Consider the following 21391-nt stretch of genomic DNA (forward strand, 5'->3'; position numbering starts at 1 on the left):
TCTAGAACTCTGCATTCAGTTGGGTATATCTGTGTAAGTTATGACAAACCTAGTCATCATATTAAAAAGCAGAGATATCACTTTGCCTATAAAGGTCCATATAGTCAAAGCTATGGTTTTTCCAGGAGTCATGTACGGATGTGAGAGTTGGACTGCAAAGAATGTTGAGCCCTGAAGAATTGATGCTTTTGAACTGTGTTGCTAGAGAAAACTCTTGAGAGTCCCTTGGACTGCAAGGAGATCAAACCGGTCAATCCTAAACACTGGACTGCCGGGGAATTCCCAGAATAGTGTTGAATGAATGAATCTTTACCTTTACTTATCTGTTAGATAATTGAGTATCTCTAAGTTCCAGGTACTGTTCTATGTTCTATAGATTTGTAGTATAGTATTTCCAATAATCATAAATTGTACTGAGTTATATATGCATAAAATATATACATATATATAAATGCAGCAAGATATGTATTTTTAGCTTATATAACTCTCTTCCCCTCCTTCTACACTATTTCTAAGAAGGATGGAATTGAATATGTGGAGGGCCCTTTGTTGGTGAGCAATGATGATTGTGATATATAAATCTGGGGCTATTCTGTAGGTAAAGGTTTTGACAAGAGAGAAAGAGGAGAAAGGTGAGGTAGAAAGAGAGAGTGGTGAGACTTCAGTTGAATTGGACAGGCATCTCCAACCAAAGTTATTAGATTCATTTAAAATAAAATATGATGCCAGCTTAACTCACACTCTGTTGGGCAATTGACAGTTTATGAAGAACAGTAATTAATCCTGTAAGAGGGAGTGGAGAAATAATATGTAATCCAGTACAAGATTATATCTAATTAATCATACAAGAGGAGGATGGAGGAGGTTTTGTAGGGAGCGATAAGTTTCCTAAATATTACAAAATTATGACTTTATCTTCAGGATGTTGAACTGTTGACATTTAGAATTATTACACTTAAGTCCCTGCCTTTTAAGAAACTCTCAAGTCTTCAATCAGCAGCCCCTACTGGTTAAGAGATATAACAGACGTGGATTCAATCCCTTGGTCAGGAAGATTTGAAGGAGGGCATGGCAACCCACTCCAGTATTCTTGCCTGGAGGATCCCATGGACAGAGGAGTCTGGAGGGCTACAATACATAGGGTCCGAAAGAGTCAGACGCGACTGAAGGGACTTAGCACGCACTGGATCAGAAAAATCTTCGGGTATCTTATATGATTTCCAAATCCCTGCCAGAAAAGGAAACAAAAATGCGTGTGAATCACTGGACAGTATCACAATTTCTTAAACTTTGTGGTTCTACTCCGTAACTTCACCGAGGTGGTTTTCGTACCCCTCCTTGGACTGCACACTTTTTTTACGCCCTCCCCACTCCCCCTCCCATCTGTCTTCCCCACCCGCCCCCCCCCCCAAAAAAAAAAACTCCGGAAATACAAAAAGAAAGTAAAAGAAAAACCTCAACAGTCCTTTAAATCCTGTTAAAACACAGAGCCCTCCCCCCCATCTAGTTGTTCATCAATCCATGTTCCCATAATATTTTCATTCATTTTATAGTTCTCATGCCATTGTGTATTATAATCATTCGACTCCATGACGTTTATTTGCCTTGAACTTCATCCAGGACTCTAGGAACTTTGTGATTTAATGCTGGGCGCGGGACCGAGGCCTGGCATTTAGAAGGCCCTTCACGTACGGATGTGTAACCGCAGCGAAGCTGTGCTGTGCGGCCGCACGGAAACGGGAAAGGCAGCGTTTATTCGGAAAAGCTTCCGGGAACAACGACAGCACATTTGACAATGATACCGAGTTGTTTAATAAAGATGTGAAAATAAAACAACAGCTCCACGTCAACTTACTACTACAATCTTGTCATTCACGAGCGGCGTCTCTCGTTCCATTCGGTCCTCAAACCCGAGCTCAAACCAGACTGTGTCTGATTGGCCAATCGGAGCACAATCTCCCGTAGTCGCGAGGACTCCTCCAGCCAATGAGAGACGTGGGCGATTTGGTGGGGTGAGAAGTCCTCCCCACCCCCCCACGGAGGAATCCTGGGGGCGTGGTGACGCGTTGGGCGAGGCTGAAGTTTGATTGGCAAGTGAGCGATCAGCAGCCTTAGAAAGGATACGCGGTCGAGTGGGAGAAGGGGAGGTGGTGGGCGGGGCAGTGGAGCTAGAGTCAGCCAATGACTGACGCGCTGCTCCCAGAGCGAACGATAGGTCACCAATGGCGGCACTGATGTGGTGCTGTGGGCGGGGCTTAGGCTCAAAGCGGCGTCGGGGGCGGGGGTTGCGCAGCGCCTATTGCTGTCGTCCTCACCGTCACCGCCGGCGCCTCTTCCTGGATTCATTCATTCGATTTTTTTCATTCACGAAGGTAGTGAGGTCTGGTTGAAAGCCATGGAGAGCGTTTTGCCTGCCACCGGTTTCCTGTACTGGGTGGGCGCGGGCACCGTGGCCTACCTGGCCCTGCGTATCTCGTGCTTGCTCTTCACGGCCGTTCGGGTCTGGGGTTTGGGTAACGAGTCGGGGGTCGGACCGAGGCTCGGTGAATGGGCAGGTGAGTAGAATCCCGCGCCGCCCTCCCCCTGACTCCTGCTGCGGCTCGCGCGGCTCTGGGCCTGGCCTGGCTCGCGCTGACCAGTTCCGGGCCCGGCGCTTGGCCTTCGCGTCCCCAGCTCCCCTCCCTCGTTTCTGAGGCTCCAGCGTCTTGCGTACCCGCTTGTCCCCCACGCCATCGCCTGGTTTGCTTAGACTTGTAGTAGAGTTTTTAAATACTAAACACACTGCTGGCTTAACTCAGCCAATCTAAAGTGCCACTTGGGTGCGGGAGAAATCTGGCCTCAACTCGCTGGGGCTTGTGCCGTTTAAGCCATTCTGGGTCCAGGGAGTTAGTTACTTGTCTTGCTGGTTGCTTCCTCAGTCACAGGCTACCTCTTCTGAGAGTTTTTGAAACAAAAAGTCTTTGGCTTGAATACAGGCCCTGTGCTCAGGGTGAAAAGCATTCTGTTGTCTTTTGGAGGGGCGAGGGTGGAGAATGGACAAGAATTTCCCAAGTCTTTCTGCTCTTTGGAACCTTGGATTCGGCCTATTTCATATAATTTACAAAGTCTTTTTTTCCTTTTTTTAAAAAATTCTTGGCTAAACTGTCCTGGAGTCCTAATGACTAGCAAGAATCATTGTTTCTTCAAGATGGTAACTCTTCATGTAGAAGTCAGAAATGCCTTCTGCAGAAGGAGATTTGCAGGAAAGAGTATTCCCGCAGAGAGTGAGCTAAACAAACCTAATCATAGTTTTGGGAGTTAGGGTGTCTGGTTTACGGTTCCCTGTAGGCAAGAATTCTGAAGATGTACGGGAAAGGTCAGATTAGAGAAGTTGGGAAAATTCCACAGAAAAGTTTTGCTTTTTTCCATTTCTGCCTTTTTTGTTGATTTTCTTTCCCTGTTTTGTTTCTATTAGCTTTTTTTTTTTAAACCAAGTGATATGCCATTCTCCAATTATTCATTCTGCTGTTTTATAATTGATTTTAAAAATTTTGATTGGTTTTATATATAAATTAAAGAGCATTTTGGTCTGGTTAGGGGTTGATTTCAGGCTAGGCTCAAATAAGGTATATAAATAATTTACTCCATATTCTTAACTTTATTCACTCAGAAACATTTCAACAACTTGGTAGGAAAAACATAAATTAACCTTTTGGAACTGCAACAAAAAACATCTCAAGTAGGAATGAATAAGCATCTATTAACATAATAAATATTTTAAAAACTTACTGTTTTTTCATCATTGAAAAAGCAAGTGAAGTGCTCAACGTTTTTATAATCAAAATTATAATTTCACTGCCTGAGTTCTTGGTTGTCCGGTTTGGAAAACCTGTTGACTTTTGAAATAGTGGAATAAGACTCCAGTGTCTTAGAAAATCATATATGAAGATGAATAAATTTTATAGTTTGTAATTAAAGACTTACGGTAATAATTTTTTTTTAACTATCTAAAATTGACGACAGTGGCTGGTAACTTAAATGATCTAAGTCATCTATATAATAATCCATAGTAAAAGCCAAGTGTTGTGACCTTGTCATTTCATGAGTAATATTTATATTGAAAAGATTTGGCCTCAGAGGAAAGATTTTGATAAATTAAGGGCAGTGTTTAAAAAATTTAGAAATGAAATTTGGACTTGAACACTAGTATCTAGCAGAGAAGATCATAAAGTGAAGTATTATCCAGTTTACTTGTTGGGAAATTTGTCTTTTTTAAATACTTAAGTAGAAGAAATGAACAAGTTATTTGTAACATTACTTAACATGTGGTAGCCTGAATCTTAAAATACTTCGTCCTTTATCTCTCCAAATTCAGGGAATCTTTGGAAAGCAAAAACTGAAATGATTTGGAAAACAAAGCAGCAGAGATGATACTTGAATAATTAGGGTTAAGTTGTAATTAAAAACAGGTAATTTGTTCAACTGAATATTAGGGTAACCAAGCCAGGGCTCTTGTGCCTGTGGCCCTGAAAGCCAAACTGACAGCTGGTGTTTGCAGCACAATGAAGGTTTATCTGGGGCTTCCCAGGCGGCGCTGGGGGTAAGGAACCTGCTTGCCAGTGCAGGAGACGTAAGAGACATGGGTTCGATCCCTGAGTTGGGAAGATCCCCTGGAGGAGGGCATAGCAACCCACTCCAGTATTCTTGCCTGGAGAATCCCATGGACAGAGGAGTCCAGCAGGCTACAGCCCATGGGGTCACAAAGAATCGGAGGCAACTGAAGCAGCTCAGCAAGCAAGCAGCAGACGGGTGTGGGAGACAAGTCTCAGATCCACTCTGACTTTGTGTTTAGAGTTTTTCTGTGTTTTGTTTTGTTTTTTAAAAGAGGCTGGGATTAATCATTATCCAGTGACATTTCCTTAATCATAGTTTTTGGAGTCAGGGTGTCTGGTTTACGGTTCTCAGGCCACGTGGTTTGTGGCACAGGGGTCTGTGAGCTCTCCTTGCCCTGGAGAAGCAACTTGAATTTGTACGTTAATGACATTGACAACAGCAGTTTCAGTATATTAATGATGTTGACAATAGCAATTGTCTTCTGACTCTGGTTGATTGGTGTTCAGTTAGCACAGGATTGAGGTAGAAGGGACCAGAAAAGGAATAAAGTTTTGGATAAAGAAATTAATCATAAACTCAATAAGGGAGCTTGGTTTTAGGGAGTCTTGGTGTCATTAGGGAGGCATTGTCTGCTTTCTGATATTGATGTTTGTTTAACATCTTCCTCTTCTTAACCAATTATTTTAAATATTATATAATAATGTGTGTTGAGTTGGTGGTATATTTTTATACTGTGGGTCCTGCTTTTTTGTTTTTTGCCCGCAGTAATTGGCACATGGATCAGATATCAGTTCTTCTAAACTTAAAAGCTTGGAAAATCCCTGAAATACAGTCGGACTTTGCAGTCCATAAAAATACTCCAGACCATAGATTCCTTAGTCTAGTGGGTTTTTAAGACCGCCCATTACCTGGCCCATCCTCTAACTTATCTCCTTCATCTCCTAATCAAGAGCTGGGTATTCCCTTCCCTCATTCTCTCCAGTTACAGCCCCATCAAGTAAATTACTCTGATTTCACTAGGTCTCTAGCAGGTGAGTTTAGCCAATTTAGTAGGTAACTCTCTCTTGCCTGCCATTGTCATGTGATACTTTCTATATTCCTTCCAATAACAAAGAGTCCCGTGAAAGTAGAGTTTCAAGTTGTTTGATGATCTCTGTAGCAAGTAATGAGAAGAAGAAGGCTAACAAAGGTGATCAGGTCTATCAGTTTCCTGAATGTCAACAGGGAGTTTATTACACTTACCAAGCTGAACCTCCAGAGAGTCACTAAACCAGTTTGAGAATGCCAGAGTGATAAACTTGGCACTTTGACCAGAGTGAGAATGAAAGTAGTGCTGGGTATTTTTGTTTGTTTGTTTGTTTGTTTTGGAGCAGGGCAAGTGGTATAAAGCAGAGAAACAGATGAACTTAGTCATAAAAGTTCTTAAATATATTTATTCGTTCTGCTTTTCAGCTCTGAAAAGGAAGTCTATAGGCCTAAATGGAGCAAAGTCTCCAGATTGGAGTTGGCAGCAAGCTGTGTGCTCAGTCATGTCTGCCTCTTTGTGAACGCATGTGCTGTGGCCTGCCAGACTCCTTTGTCCATGGGATTTTTCGGGCGAGCATGCTAGAGTGAGTTGCCATTTCCTTCTCCAGGGAATCTTCCCGACCCAGGGATGGAAAATGCATCTCCTGTGTCTCTTACATTGCAGGCAGATTCTTTACCTGCTGAGCCATCCAGGAAGCCCAGGGGCAACCTTATAGAACTCGTCCTCTGGCCATGTAAGAGATGGCAGGTGCAGCTGGAGGATGGGACGTAAAAGCATGCCCTAGTCTTATTTGGAGGGAAAACCAGAGAGGATGGTTTCCTGGAATTAGAAATTCAGCCTCTGTACTCTGAGCTGTTTCCTCCAACCTCACACCAGCCTCCATTGTCTCCTGCTTCATGTTTTTTTTTTCCCCTTGTTCTTCCTTTCTGTGCAATGTTAAGTTTCCTATAAAGGGTCAAACGTGAGATCTCAGAGACTCAAACCTAGACTTGAAGTCTAGCTCCTCCTTTGTACTTACTAGAGTGTAGCATTGAGTAAAGTAGTAGACATCTGTGAATCTCACTTTCCTCATCTGCAAAATGGGGATAATACTGGTGCCTGTTTCATAGTATTGTTGTAAAGGGTAAATGAGAATACTTACTCTGTGTAAAGCAGATGGTGCAGTGCCCTTGTATATAAATGCTTGATAACTTATTGTTACTAGTCCAGTAGTCATGTATGAATGTGCGAGTTGGACTATAAAGAAAGCGGAGTGCCGAAGAATTGATGCTTTTGCACTGTGGTGTTGGAGAAGACTCCTGAGAGTCCCTTGGACTGCAAGGAGATCCAACCAGTCCATCCTAAAGGAGATCAGTCCTGGGTGTTCATTGGAAGGACTGATGTTGAAATTGAAACTCCAATACTTTGGCCACCTGATGCGAAGAGCTGACTCATTGGAAAAGACCCTGATGCTGGGAAAGATTGAGGGCAGGAGGAGAAGGGGACGACAGAGGATGAGATGGTTGGATGGCATCACCGACTCTATGGACATGAGTTTGGGTAAACTCTGGGAGTTGGTGATGGACAGGGAGGCCTGGTGTGCTACAGTTCATGGGGTCGCAAAGAGTCGGACACGACTGAGAGACTGAACTGAACTGAACTAGTAATGCTGTTAGCCTTAGTAACATTATGTACCTATCACTTTAGCTAATTGACAATATAAGGCTTAGTAAGAAAAAATTAATAGCTGGGTGACTCCATCTTCAGAAAACGGAGATTACCTTTGCTACTGCAATTGAGTGTTGAGCTTCAAAATTTTCTGTTTATTTTTGTTGGTTGAGGAAATTTCTTTCGGTTTCAGAAAAAATTATTGAAAAATTTAGTGAATAGAATATATGGGTAAGTGGATTTGAATAAGTCAATTCCATTGTCTTTAAACTCATTTGTAGGTAAAGGATGAGTTAAAAGAAATTTAATAGTGTGTCTTTGTTTGGGCTGCTATACCATAAATACTGTAGACTCAGTGGCTTAAACAACAAACATTTCACTCAGTTCTGAAGGCTGGGAAGTCAGATCAAGGTGCTGGCAGATTCTGTGTCTGGTGAGGACCTGCGTCCTGGTTTATAGATAGCTGTCTTCTTGCTCTATCTCTACATGACAGAAGGGGCCAGGGAACTCTCTGGCGTCTCTTGTAAGGGCACTGATACCATTCGTTAGGGCTCCACCCTCATGACCTAATCACCTTCCAAAGACCCCCACCCTCAATACCACCACATTCAAGGGTTAGGATTTCAACATAAATATTTTGCCCCTAACATAGGAATTCAGTCTATAACATAGATCCTTCATTCCATTTCTCTCCTGCTCATCTATCATGAAAATAAAAATACTGAAATATTATAGCAATTTGTATCTCTGCCTTCTGGAATAGATGGTGATTAAGGCAGGGAGCGTGGGTGGAGAGTATGATCCAACACTATTTATTTGTCCACCCGCTGCCCAAATCCTCTTGAGTTCTGGCCAGGGACCAGGGGGATGGCCAGCAGGAATGAAGAACAAAGCGCCCTGTTAAGTGGTATAAAAGCAGACGTACTTGGTTCTGTGGAAGCTTGTGCAGGAAGGTCAGAGTGATGTGACCCGAGATCCGAAGGGAAGTGAAGAGTAGCAGACAGGGCAAGGGGACCAGCAGGCGCTAGGCTCCTGAGTTGGGAGAGAGCAGAGTCCCCTTAAAATAAGACCTGAGTGCCTGGAGCCAAGAAAGGTAGGCCTGATTTAAGATGGGAGTGGAGCGGGGTGCAGGGGCCAGTGAGCAGGGCCATCTGAGAACATGGGAGACAATTGTGGGGACTTTAAGCAGAAGGGTAATGCTGAGTTGCAACTTTGTTTTTTATTTATTTGGCTGTACCAGGTCTTAGTTGTGGCACGCAGGACCTTTAGTTGCAGCTTGCAAACTCTTAGTTGCTGCACGTGGGATCTAGTTCCCTAACCAGGGATCGAACCTGGGCCCCCAGCATTGGGAGCATGGAGTCTTAGCCACTGGACCACCAGGGACATCCCTGAGTTGCAACATTTAAACAGAAGTTTTTGCTTCTGTGATCTTTCCGAAGCTGTTGTATTGCCACATAGATAGATCAGTGCAAATTATTCAGTTAATCTCCATTAAAATTGCCTTTAAAAATGCAAGATCATACTTCATAGTCAGGGAGGCCATTTCTGTGACCTTCTGGTTATCATCTTTCAAAGACTATTTCTCTCTGGGGGAAATCTAATCACCCTGGTGTGGGAAGTGCTACTCTTAATCAGGGACTGGATGATAGCATTGTTGAATGAACCTGGAAACCAGGTCATTGCTTTCTTGATGTCAGTCCATAGAACTGAGGTGTGATAGTTGAGAAGCACCTCACGTCAGTCTCAGAGGGAATGCTTTATTATTGATTTTGTCTGGTGAAACAATGCGTTTGCCCAGTCTGTAACTGGCAGTTCCGAGACTATCCAGTTTCTGATAAGTTATCCTTACTGTTATTAAGTGAAGTTATTTCTAGTTAAATGATGTCATCATTGCGGGAAGAGAGGAAAGGCAAGAAAAGAGCAAAGTCTTAAAAAATAAAAAAAGACTCTCAAGAGTGTGACAGTGGGGTCAGTGCAATGTGAGCTCTGCTACTTGCTAAGCTGTTTGACCTTGGGCAAAGATTGCTAACCTCTGAGCATAACTTCCTTCATCTGTTAAATAGGGCCAATAACTTTTGGGGATTATTATGACAATGAGATGATACTGAGGGTCTCATGTAACCTTTTGTGTGTTTTTATGGGTATCAAGGAACACATATTTAAGGCATCTTTATTTGTACACATTGTTCTTATTTGATAAAAGGGGATTGTTGAAACCAAGAAATAATGTAGTTCACTCAGCAGATAAACTGTTGGAAATCTGAAGCTGTGAATAGATCAGTTAGGAGGTGATTCATGCTGCTGCAGGAGAATTCCTTGCTTTATGGAAAGATTTACCAAATTCTTGGTTTACCAAAATATGGTTCCTATTAGTGAACCTAAGCTATGATGGACTTAGAAAATCTGGTTCTATGCAACTTTTCAATGACATCTGTAAAAACCTTAGGTCATCTTCAACTCTTCTTCTGGCGCCCATGTACAGTCTGTAAGGAGACCTTGCTGACTTTAATTTCAAAATACCCAGAATCCAGTTTCTTCTATCACTCTGGTGTAAGCTACCAAAATCTCTTGCCTTGATATAACAACAGCCTCTTGTCACTGATTCCACCTTGCTTCCCCTATAATCGTGTCTTAAAGAGGAGCCAGGGAACCTGAAAAGCCCTAGTCAGATCATGTGATCCTTTGTCCAGATCCCTCCAATATCTTCAGATGAAAATGCAAAATCCTTCCTGTGGTTGACAAGGCTTTTGACCACCTGCCTCCTGCCTTCTTTTACCTCTCCTCTCCTATGTCTCCTCTCTGCCCATGGTTTGTCTCTTCCCCCCTCCTCCCTCCCTGCTAGCTGCACTCTTTTTTTCCTTGAACTCGATTCCTTAAACATGCTTGGCATTGCTACCTTGACCTTTGGTTATTCCCTCTTCTTGAACGCTCTTCCCCAGATGTCCATTTGGCTAAGCCTTCTTCCTTCCTTCTAGTTTTTACTCAGATATCACCTTCTCAATGAAACCTTCCCTTCTACCTTTAAACCAGCAATCCAATCTCCACCCCTCTTCTGACCCGGGTAGCCTGCTCTACTTGGCCTTTATGTCATAGCATTTGGCACCATCTCCCATTCTGTAGATGTTCTTTTCTGATGTTTCTTGTTTATCTACTCCTGTTAAAGTGGCAACACCATGAAGACAAAGGTCTTTTCTGTTCACTTTTGTATCTCCAGCACCTAGAACAGAACCTGCACTTAAGCGCTAATACTTAGTTGTTGAGCGAATGAAAATATTTAGGTACTCCAGTATTTTTGAGGGATAGTGTATTTTTTTGTGGGGGATTCTCTTCTCTTTCTACATTCTCTTTTTAGTTATAAATCTAAGAGCTATTAGTGGTCTCCCCACCTCTAAAAGTGAAATTATTTAGTCTAAAAACAAAATATAGACTATAACCTGAGGGAGATGTTCTCGTAGTGGAGACCCTGGAATTAGACTGCCCAGAATGACTTTCTGTGTCCCAGACATGTCTGTACTTACCTGCTTCTTTTTGCTTCTGTGTCCTTTTGTTCGGGCAAAGACTTTCAGTAGTTTCTGTGGTTGTTGAATGTTGTTCTCTGCCTGGAGTGGGCTTTCTTCTGCTGTTCACTTTTTCTTACTCCTGTTCATGAAGTTCTACCTACTTTTCAGAGTCCAGATTCTGAATGTTTCTGTGCAGCTGCCCAGATGGAAGCCATCATGTACTTTTAGAATTCTGGTAGCTCTTGTTTTATCATTTTTTGTGGGCTTTTCCACACTTTACCTTTTTAGTTGTTTGAGTGTATGTGTGTGCATTCCTGTGCATGCACGCATGACTTTGTTCTTAACTATGAACCTGTCAAGTGTGTACAATAAATTATATATAGTGAATGAATATATTTTCTTTGAATTATATTTTGACGGGGGTGGGGATGTTTTGCAATTTGCAGGTTATATTTTGCAAAATAATTTGTACACCTTTTTTTCCTCTTTGTTTTAAAACCTGAAGTGACGCCTTAAAAGCTGCTTGAAATTAAACCAAGGCTGACTAGACAAAGATGGGTTATTGAATTATTGCAGCAGAGCTGGGATAACAGTTTTGAAAGTGTGAAATGCAGTGAGAGCAAAGAGATGTCCGTGTGTGTGTGTGTGTGTGTGTGTGTGTGTGTGTGTGTGCGTGCGCAACCCCATGGTCTGTAGCCTGCCAGGCTCCTCTGTCCATGAAATTTTTCAGGCAAGAATACTGGAATGGGTTGCCATTTCCTTCTGCAGGAGATCTTTCCAATTCAGGGATTGAACTTGCATCTCCTGCATTGGCAGGCAGATTCTTTACCACTGAGCCACCAGGGAAGTCCATCCTTGTGTAGCATAGGTAATAAGCTAATCTTTTTTCATACATGTGTTAAAAACCAACCACTCTGCCAGACTTAATGAATATTTCAGTATTAATAAAAATTTGGTAATATATTTATTACTTAAACCCAAGATATTTTTTTTTTTTTTACCCCTGTTTGGCTGCACCACGTGGTTTGTGGGATCTTAGTTCCCCGACCAGGGATTGAACCCTCAAGTCCCAGTCACTGGCTCACCAGGAAAGACCCCTCAAGTCTTTAAAAATTGTTGTAAGTAGATTTTCCTTGCATAAGAGAGTCTTTCCCAATGCAGGTTTTAGTGAAGTTTGCTAATTGGCAAAGCTGAGATGAATTAGTGAAAAAATTGAATTCTAGGATGTATTGACCAAAAAGTAGTTTTGTTATTTTAAAGTCCCAATAAAATGAACCCACACCTTCTAGAGCCTTCAGACCTTTTGGGGGACACTGGACTGAATTTACTGGAATATCTCTTTGGTAGTAAAGGCATTGAATTGTCAGTGTATATAGTTAATAACTGCTAGAAAGTTAACCACAGAGCATTGAGTATATGCACTTTTTTGCTTCATGGAAAGAAATGAATACTGCAGTTGGTTGATCATCTACAAAAGACTGTTGGCCATTTTCTGAGAAACTTGAGAAAACTGAAAAATCATTAGGAGGCAGAAGAGACTAATGAGAGAATGACAAAACTGGAAGGACCTCTTCAGTTGAACTATTAGGGAAAGAAGCTGGAAGAGGTGAGATGATAATGTAACCTTTTGTGTGTTTTTATGGGCATCAGGGAACATGATAGAGAACATCTAGGCAAGAAGATCAGTGGCAAAGAGCAGAAAATGGGGGATGCATCAGTGGTGGGTTGATTAAAAGCAGTGGTAGGAGTGGGGCTTCCTAGTGGTCCAGTGGTATAAGACTCCACTGCAGGGGGCACGGGTTTGATTCTTGGTCGGGAAACTAAGATCTGACATGCCCAGCAGCCAAAGAACAAAAAAAAAAGTATTAAAAAAAAAGAAGTGGTAGGAGTGATGAGCAGCAAACTCTGACAGCAGAATAGATTTGTCAGGGTATATTAAGAGTGGAAACCTAGTAAGGAGGACCAGTAGAGGCAATGAGGGGTAACAGCAAGGATGTTGGCAAAACTTAACTCCATCACACATTTCCACCACTGGTGTGAGGCATAAAGCCTTCTCTGAGCCTGAATTCTGAAGAAATGCCATGTCTTTGCAGCCCCGAGGGTACCATTATTTCATGATCTTGTTACATGCCTACATGGACATTAAGATTGGGGGACTTCCTCATTATATATGGTGCTTCAGGCCAAGTGGATCGATCCAGTATGCCTTATCTATAGCTTGGCTGTGCCTCTAGCCTTAACTACAGATGATGCTGATGACACTAAATTGCCAAGGAAATATTATATAGGTTTTAGGATATGCTTCTCAAGATGGCCAGGAAAGGGTACATAGAGTCTCCTTTAGAAATTTAAATTCCAGTTTTTAAAGTTCCCTTAACCCTCCTGGTATGTTAAAAAAAAACAACCCTAATTCTCCAGATTGATTTTATTGTAATGTCTGGTGGTAACTGCTCACTACCAAGCTCACTTCCAGTGGAAATGATGCCAAGCTTGCTTTAATGATCACTGAAACTCCCATCTTGTCACATCAACGGAGCTAATAAACTAAACAAGCTCCCTTAATCTTGCACATTCAGTCTAATAATTTTGCTGTGGAACAGGGAGCAGCTGCTTATCTATGTGTTCCAATACCTATCATTGCCTGTCTTGAGAAAGGAGGGGATGATCTCCTTATAGATAATGGGGAAAAAAAAATAATCCACAGCCGGTTAGACAATGATGTTCACACATTCTGAATTAGAGGAGGCTGGATTAATGAGATCTTACCGTAATAATGACATCTTAATTTACAAATTGCTTTTGCAAGTTTTCTCAAATGATTTCCATAACCACATCATATACCAAGACCAGAGGGAGCTGCAGTGACTGTAAGGATGTTACACAGCTAGTAAATGACAGAGGAATCCAGGTGTTCCAACTCCAGGCTCCCACCAAAGCTCCTGATGAGGGTGATTTTAAGGCAGTTTGCAGTACCTGTCCAAGAGCTTATATGTCCGAGACTTCCTCAAATGTTGCCTGAAAGTGAAAGGTCTATTTCTACCATATTTTTGTCATGACAGTATCCATGGGACATAATCAGTTGGATGTGCTTGTTAAAAATAGAGCCTAGGGGTTCACTCCAGACCCATTCAATGAAAATCTCTAAGAAAAGAACTTGGGGAAATGTATTTTTTTAACAAATTAAGTTGATTTTTAAGCTCATGCATTTTGGGAAGCACTGGGCTGGGATCAGGCTAGTCTTGGAAGAAGGCAGTGGGTTATACATGCAGGCTTTTTAGCCAGATAGCTATTCTTAGTACCAGGACTTGGTTTATAATAGTGTTAAAACTTCCCAGTGATTTCTGTACTAAATATTTACATGTAATTTTGACAGTTAAATGGAGATTCTATTTTAGGCTACTTCTGTGTTTGTGCTTTGAAAATAGATTAGGAAGAAAGCAAACAAAACTTGAAACTTCTCTCTGTTGCTGTGCAGTGAGAACTACAAGCAGCATACCCAGTCTTTACTAACTGGAAATCAGGTGAGAGTAGGGGGCAATAAGAATGGGTTTTGGTAGATGCAAGTAATGGAAATTTTACTTTGCTTTTGGGTAAGACCATGGGAAGAATAGCTGAAGACTCTGGGAGCTTCTTCACTATAAAGAATTGAGAGAACAGTATGTTCTTACTTTCTGTTTGCAGTTTTTTTTGGTGGCCCCATTTTTTACTTTATTGCATTTACAGACAAGAACATTTTAAATCTTTCTTTCTTTAAAGGTGGATTTTTACAAAGTTGTCTTTATTGTAAAATTAATGTAAGTGATACTGATTGGGTCAATAGACAGGAGAGGATATTCGTTTTCTTAAAAAAAAAAAATTAAAGTCCTCCAAATGATGATGAAGCAAAATGGGCTTAGGTTTAACCAGAAGAAATTCCGATTTTAGTGGGCCATCTGGATGACATTTGTAGTGATTAAACAGTGGAGTCAGTTTGTTCATTCATTCAGCAGATAATCAGGCATTATGTGCTGACTGTATGCTAGGCATACAGGACTGGGTCTGGGGATTAGTAGGGAGTAAGAAAGGGTTGGCCTGTACCTTCTTTGTTCTAGTAGAGGACACAGATGATTACAAAAGCAGCTCCAGAAAGTTTACTGGGAGCCAGCTGTGGGGGCACCTCTTCAGGGGTTGAAAGGTTTTCTGGAAGAAGTAACATTCAATCCAATGTGTGGAAGGAAAGATGATGGTGATGGTAATGGTTAATAATGGGAATAAGACAAAATGATAAAACTTACCATGTACCAGATACTCTTCTAAGTACCTCAGTTAATTCAGTTACTCCAATCAGGTAGGTCTCATTAATACCCCCATTTTACTGAAAGAAAGCTAAGATAATAGAGTTGTTGTTGTTGTTCAGTCGCTAAATCATGTCCGAATCTTTGCAATCCCATGGACTGTAGTATGCCAGGCTTCCCTGTTCTTCACTCTATCCCGGAGTTTGCTCCAACTCATGTCCACTGAGTCAGTGATGTCATCCAACCATCTCATCATCTTTTGCTCTATTCTTCTCCTGCTTCAATCTTTCCCAGCATCAGGGTCTTTTGTTGGCCCTTCTCATCAGATGGTCAAAGTATTGAAGCTTCAGCATCAATCCTTCCAATGAATATTCAGGGTTGATTTCCTTTAGGATTGACTGGTTTGATCTTCTTGCTGTCAAAGGGACTCTCAAGAATCTTCTCCAGCACTGTAGTTCAAAAGCATCAATTCTTTGGTGCTCAGCCTTCTTTATGGTCCAGCTCTTACATTGGTACATGACTACTGGAAAAACCATAGCTTTGACTATACGGACCTTTGTCAGCAAAGTGATGTCTCTGCTTTTTAATATGCTGTCTAGGTTTGTCATAGCTTTCCTTTCAAGGAGCAACTGTCTTTTATTTTTTGTGGCTTCAGTCACTGTCTGCAGTGATTTTATAGCCCAAGAAAATAAAATCTGTCACTGCTTCCACTTTTCCCCCATCTATTTGCCATGAAATGATGGGACTGGATGCCATGATCTTAGTTTTTTGAATACTGAATTTTAAGCCAACTTTTTCACTCTCTGCTTTTACCCTCTTCAAGAGGCTCTTTAGTTTCTTTTCTGCCATTAGAGTGGTATTATCTGCATATCTGAGGTTATTGGTATTTCTCCTGGCAATCTTGATTTCAGCTTGTGATTTATCCAGCCTAGCATTTCACATAATGTACTCTGCATAAAGCAAAGGAGAAAAGGAAAGATATTACCATTTGAATGCAGAGTTCCAAAGAATAGCAAGGAGAGATAAGAGGTCAATGCAAAGAAATAGAGAAAACAACAGAATGGGAAAGACTAGAGATCTCTTCAAGAAAATTAGAGATACCAAGGGAACATTTCATGCAAAGATGGGCTCGATAAAGGATAGAAATGGTATGGACCTAACAGAAGCAGAAGATATAAAGAAGAGGTGGCAAGAATACACAGAAGAACTGTACAAAAAAGATCTTCACGACCCAGATAATCACGATGGTGTTATCACTCACCTAGAGCCAGACATCCTGGAATGTGAAGTCAAGTGGGCCTTAGAAAGTATCACTACGAACAAAGCTAGTGGAGGTGATGGAATTCCAGTTGAGCTATTTCAAATCCTGAAAGATGATGCTGTGAAAGTGCTGCACTCAGTATGCCAGCAAATTTGGAAAACTCAGCAGTGGCCATAGGACTAGAAAAGGTCAGTTTTCCAATCCCAAAGAATGCTCAAACTACCGCACAGTTGCACTCATCTTGCTAGTAGTTGCACTACTAGTGTACAACTAGTGCACAGTTGCACTCATACTCATTACGCTAGTAGAGTAATGCTCAAAATTCTCCAAACCAGGCTTCAGCAATACGTGAACCGTGAACTTCCAGATGTTCAAGCTGGTTTTAGAAAAGACAGAGGAACCAGAGATCAAGTTGCCAACATCCGCTGGATCATCGAAAAAGCAAGAGAGTTCCAGAAAAACATCTATTTCTGCTTTATTGACTATGCCAAAGCCTTTGACTGTGTGGATCGTAATAATATGTGGAAGATTCTGAAAGAGATGGGAATACTAGACCACCTGACCTGCCTCTTGAGAAATCTGTATGCAGGTCAGGAAGCAACAGTTAGAACTGAACATGGAACAACAGACTGGTTCAAGATAGGAAAAGGAGTACGTCAAGGCTGTATATTGTCACCCTGCTTATTTAACTTATATGCAGAGTACATCATGAGAAACGCTGGGCTGGAAGAAGCACAAGCTGGAATCAAGATTTCTGGGAGAAATATCAATAACCTGAGATATGCAGATGACACCGCCCTTATGGCAGAAAGTGAAAAGGAACTAAAAGCCTCTTGATGAAAGTGAAAGAGGAGAATGAAAAGGTTGGCTTAAAGCTTAACATTCAGAAAACTAAGATCATGGCATCTGGTTCCATCACTTTATGGGAAATAGATGAGAAACAATGTCAGACTTTATTTTTGGGGGCTGCAAAATCACTGCAGATGGTGACTGCAGCCATGAAATTAAAAGACGCTTACTCCTTGAAAGGAAAGTTATGACCAACCTAGATAGCATATTAAAAAGCAGAGACATTACTTTGCCAACAAAGGTCCGTCTGGTCAAGGCTATGGTTTTTCCAGTGATCATGTATGGATGTGACAGTTGGATTGTGAAGAAAGCTGAGCGCTGAAGAATTGATGCTTTTGAACTGTGGTGTTGGAGAAGACTCTTGAGAGTCCCTTGGACTGCAAGGAGATCCAACCAGTCCATCCTAAAGGAGATAAATCCTGAGTGTTCGTTGGAAGAACTGATGCTGAAGCTGAAACTCTAATACTTTGGCCACCTCATGAGAAGAGCTGACTCATTGGAAAAGACCCTGATGCTGGGAGGGATTGGGGGCAGGAGGAGAAGGGGATGACAGAGGATGAAATGGCTAGATGGCATCACCGACTCGATAGACATGAGTTTGAATAGACTCCGAGAGTTGGTGATGGACAGGGACTCCTGGCGTGCTGCAGTTCATGGGGTCACAAAGAGTCGGACACGACTGAGTGAGTGAACTGAACTGAACTCTGCATATAATTTAAATTAGCTGGATGACCATATACAGTTTTGAAATACTCCTTTCCCAATTTTGAACCAGTCCATTGTTCCATGTCTGGTTCTGCCTGTTGCTTCTTGACCTATATACAGGTTTCTCAGGAGATAGGTAAATGGTCTGGTATTCCCATCTCTTTAAGAATTCTCCATGGTTTGTTGTGATTCACACAGTCAAGGCTTTAGCATAGTCAATGAAGCAGAATTAGATTTTTTTTTTGGAATTCCCTTACTTTTTTTATGATCCAGTGGAAACAATAGAGAGGTCACGTCATTTGTCTGAAGTCACATAGGTAGTTACGTGGAGGATCCCCTGGGGTTGGAACTCCTGTGACCTCTCTGCAGACTGCATTGATGAATGAGAAATTGGTGGGTAAGGGGAGTGGGAGAATGGGAGAGTTTTTCAGCTGATAGAACACTTTGGGTGATGACCCTGAGGAAAGTGACAGCTTTGAGAAACTTTGGGCAGATGGTCCTTGGGAGAGGAGAGGCAAGAGATAAGACTTAGAGAAAGGGGCAGCGGGCCAGTCCTAGAGGACTTTGAGACCCTGTGAGGGTTTTGTTTATCCTGAGGGCAGTGGGGAGTCACTGAAAGATTTCCAGCCGTAGACCTCACTGTCAAGTGTGTATTTTGGACAGTTTACTGTGGCAGCTTGGAGATTGGATGCGGAGGGAGGCACCCAGGAGATAGGGAGCCCAGCAGGAGACTGGTGGTGGTGTTGGTGGTCAGCCCGGCGCTGAGTGATGGTGGTTGGGATCAGGGTCATGGGGGCAGGGACTGAGCGAGGGAGTCAGACAAGAAAGACACAGATGCAGGTCCTGGGCCCTCAACATAGATGGGCTGTGGGGATGAAGGAGGCGGCAGAATCAAGGACTGTGGGGTGTCTAGGCAGATGGTGATGCTGACCTTGGAAACACACAGAGGAGCAGGGTTTGGGAGGGAAATAGTGATTGCTCTGTGGTTCTGTGCGGGAGTCTGTCCGGCAGTCTTCCTGTAGGTTAGCACTGGACCGAGCCTGGGGAACTTACCACAGTCCTTTGGCTCAGCAGTCTTTTATAGTAATCAGAAGTTGTATGCCGTTAATACATCATGTATTTTACAGAAAATTTAGGACTTCTGTGGTAGTGCAAGGGCTAAGACTCCATTTTCCCAATGCAGGGGGCCCAGACTCAGTCCCTGGTTAGGGAACTGCATCCCACGTGCTGCAACTAAGACCTGGCACGGCCAGATACATTTTAGAAACCATTATTTAAAAAAGGAAAATTTGGAGCCTCAGTATATAATATTTTAGGAAAAAGAAAACCATATTTTTGAGCCATTTGAGTGTATCCCATGTAGCACTTTGTGGCTTGAATTGGTAAATGTTTGCCAGGATAAACAACACCCTTACAGGGTCTCAAAGTCTTTTAAGACTGGCCCGCTGCCCATTTTCTGCCCTTTTTAGGCAGAAAAGCCAGGAAGCAGACTATCAGAAGACCTGAGTTCCTAGCCTACCTTCCCACCTTTGACACTTACTAGCTGTGGAATCATCAGTCAGCCATTCTATTTATTTCTCCTATCATATATGTCTAAAAATACCCACTTTGTCTGTCTTCAGAGATACTGAGTCTCTGAATGTGTCTGGAAGCACAGCACGAGGTACAAAGCATTATGCACAAACAGGGCGTTGGGCTTTTTCCTTCTGTTTTCAGTTAGAAACCTAGAAACAGACTTGCCCCATGAGTTGATCAGATCCTTTATGTGAGGTTCAGATTGCTTCAGAGATTTATCTTGGGAACTGTTACACCTTTGTCATGATCAACACCTAAGTTTCTATTGGTTTGATTGTCTAATATATGTCAATTTTAGAAAGTACCTAAAACTTTTAAAAACAATTTTGTTGATGTAAGCTGGGTTTCTGAATTAAACTAATTTAACCACTAATATGTTAATTTTAAATAAATACTTAAACTTCAACTTTTATTTTTAACTTACACAAAATCTGTGGTTAGGTGTCAAGGATTAAGGATATAGTTAAATTATTGGTATTGAAGAGTCATTTCAACTCTGATGTAATTGGAAGACTCTCAAGTTTGACATAACTGTTTAAAGTTCCATTATTGTATTATAAGCGTTACTGTAAGAGGTAATTAGAAGTTCCTGTCATTTCTCATGCAATACCCCATTGTTTTTGTCTCCAGGTTTAAAAATATTCAGAGAGTACTTTTTCTTTAGTTAAAGGTTTTCTATTACAGCCTTCATTTAAGCTAGATTCTTATCAGTTATGACATTGATGACATAATAGCACTTTCTAGATCTCTATAGTAAAAGTATTATCTTTGATATGAGGAAATAGTTTTCAGGTGTACTTTGAACCTAATTTTTAAAACTATAGCAAAGATTAGGACTATATATGAACATCCAAATCTTCTAAAAATATTTGCTTCAAAATATATTACTTTTTTAAAAAATTGTGAATTCTTTTTTTGGGGGGAAGCTTCTTAATATTTCTTCAAATGGAAAACACTCACTTTTCTCTCCTTTGGCATTCCTGTCCTTGGGTTCTCCCAGAGGCAGATCCTGACAGAGGCAGAGGCAGGGAATCAAGTGCAATCAGTTTTTTGGAAGGTGATCCCAAGAAACACCAGTAGGGAGGGAGGCAGGGAAAGGAGCACAGCCAGTACAGTGGGTATTGTCGAGGCTCTGTGATCACCTGGAGCTAGTGAAGAACTCAAGTTTCAGAGTTACTTCACCTTCGGGGTCTAGAAGCTCAGATATTTATACACCCATGGCCATTAGTCACTGGTTGAGGGCTGTTGGTGGGGAGCATTAATCTGATAGCACTTAGGTCCACTGCGCACTTGCTGGCTTCAGCTACCAGATAAAGTGGTTGGGCAAAGAGATACACTTGGAATGTGCTCTGCAGTGATGTGGACAGGGCATCACTGGCTTAGCTCTAATTCCCATCACAATATTTGCCCTTGGTTTCATTTTTTAAATTTTTAAAAAATTTTTAAAAAGTTTTTTATTTTAAGGTGTTTGTTTTTTATGTGAAAAAAAATTTTTTTTTTTTTGGTCTTTATTGAATTTGTCACAGTATTGTTTCTGTTTTCTGTTTTATTGTTTTGACCCTGAGACACGTGAGATCTTAGCTCCCCGACTAGGGATCGAACCTGTACCCCCTGCATTGGAAGTCAGAGTCTTAACCACTGGACTGCCAGGGAAGCCCCTCATTTTCTATAAACAAAACAATGAATAAAGCCCAAGGAGGAGGAGTTATTTCCTGGAAATAATAAATACAGTAGATGGGAGGTAGAAGTTGATTTATGTTAGACTCTTTCTTTGTGGTTGGGGGTTTTGCTGCCTCTCAGGGTGGTTGATGGATTGGCCTATTTTAAGTGTTTCTACACTTTTTATAAATACAGATGACTGACTAAATATTGAATAAACCTCATAGGCTTATGGTTGCATTAAGGTATGACTTAATTTCTTCCTCTCCATAATTGAATTCTGATCTACTAAACCGGAGAT

General features: G+C 41.6%; 1 protein-coding gene across 3 annotated transcripts in view; it reads left to right on the forward strand.

Annotated features, from left to right (window-relative positions):
* Positions 1-2271: 2271 nt before the first annotated feature.
* The window catches only part of HSD17B12 (hydroxysteroid 17-beta dehydrogenase 12), a 171925-nt gene continuing 152805 nt past the window's right edge, over positions 2272-21391 (forward strand). For all 3 annotated transcript variants that reach the window (XM_043482240.1, XM_043482241.1, XM_043482242.1), the window contains exon 1: positions 2272-2555. In XM_043482240.1, coding sequence (XP_043338175.1) covers positions 2396-2555 — 160 coding nt within the window. In that variant the 5' untranslated portion in view covers positions 2272-2395. The remainder of the gene's footprint in view (positions 2556-21391) is intronic.

This window comes from Cervus canadensis, chromosome 11 (genome assembly GCF_019320065.1).
Source record: "Cervus canadensis isolate Bull #8, Minnesota chromosome 11, ASM1932006v1, whole genome shotgun sequence".
Lineage (NCBI taxonomy): Eukaryota > Metazoa > Chordata > Mammalia > Artiodactyla > Cervidae > Cervus > Cervus canadensis.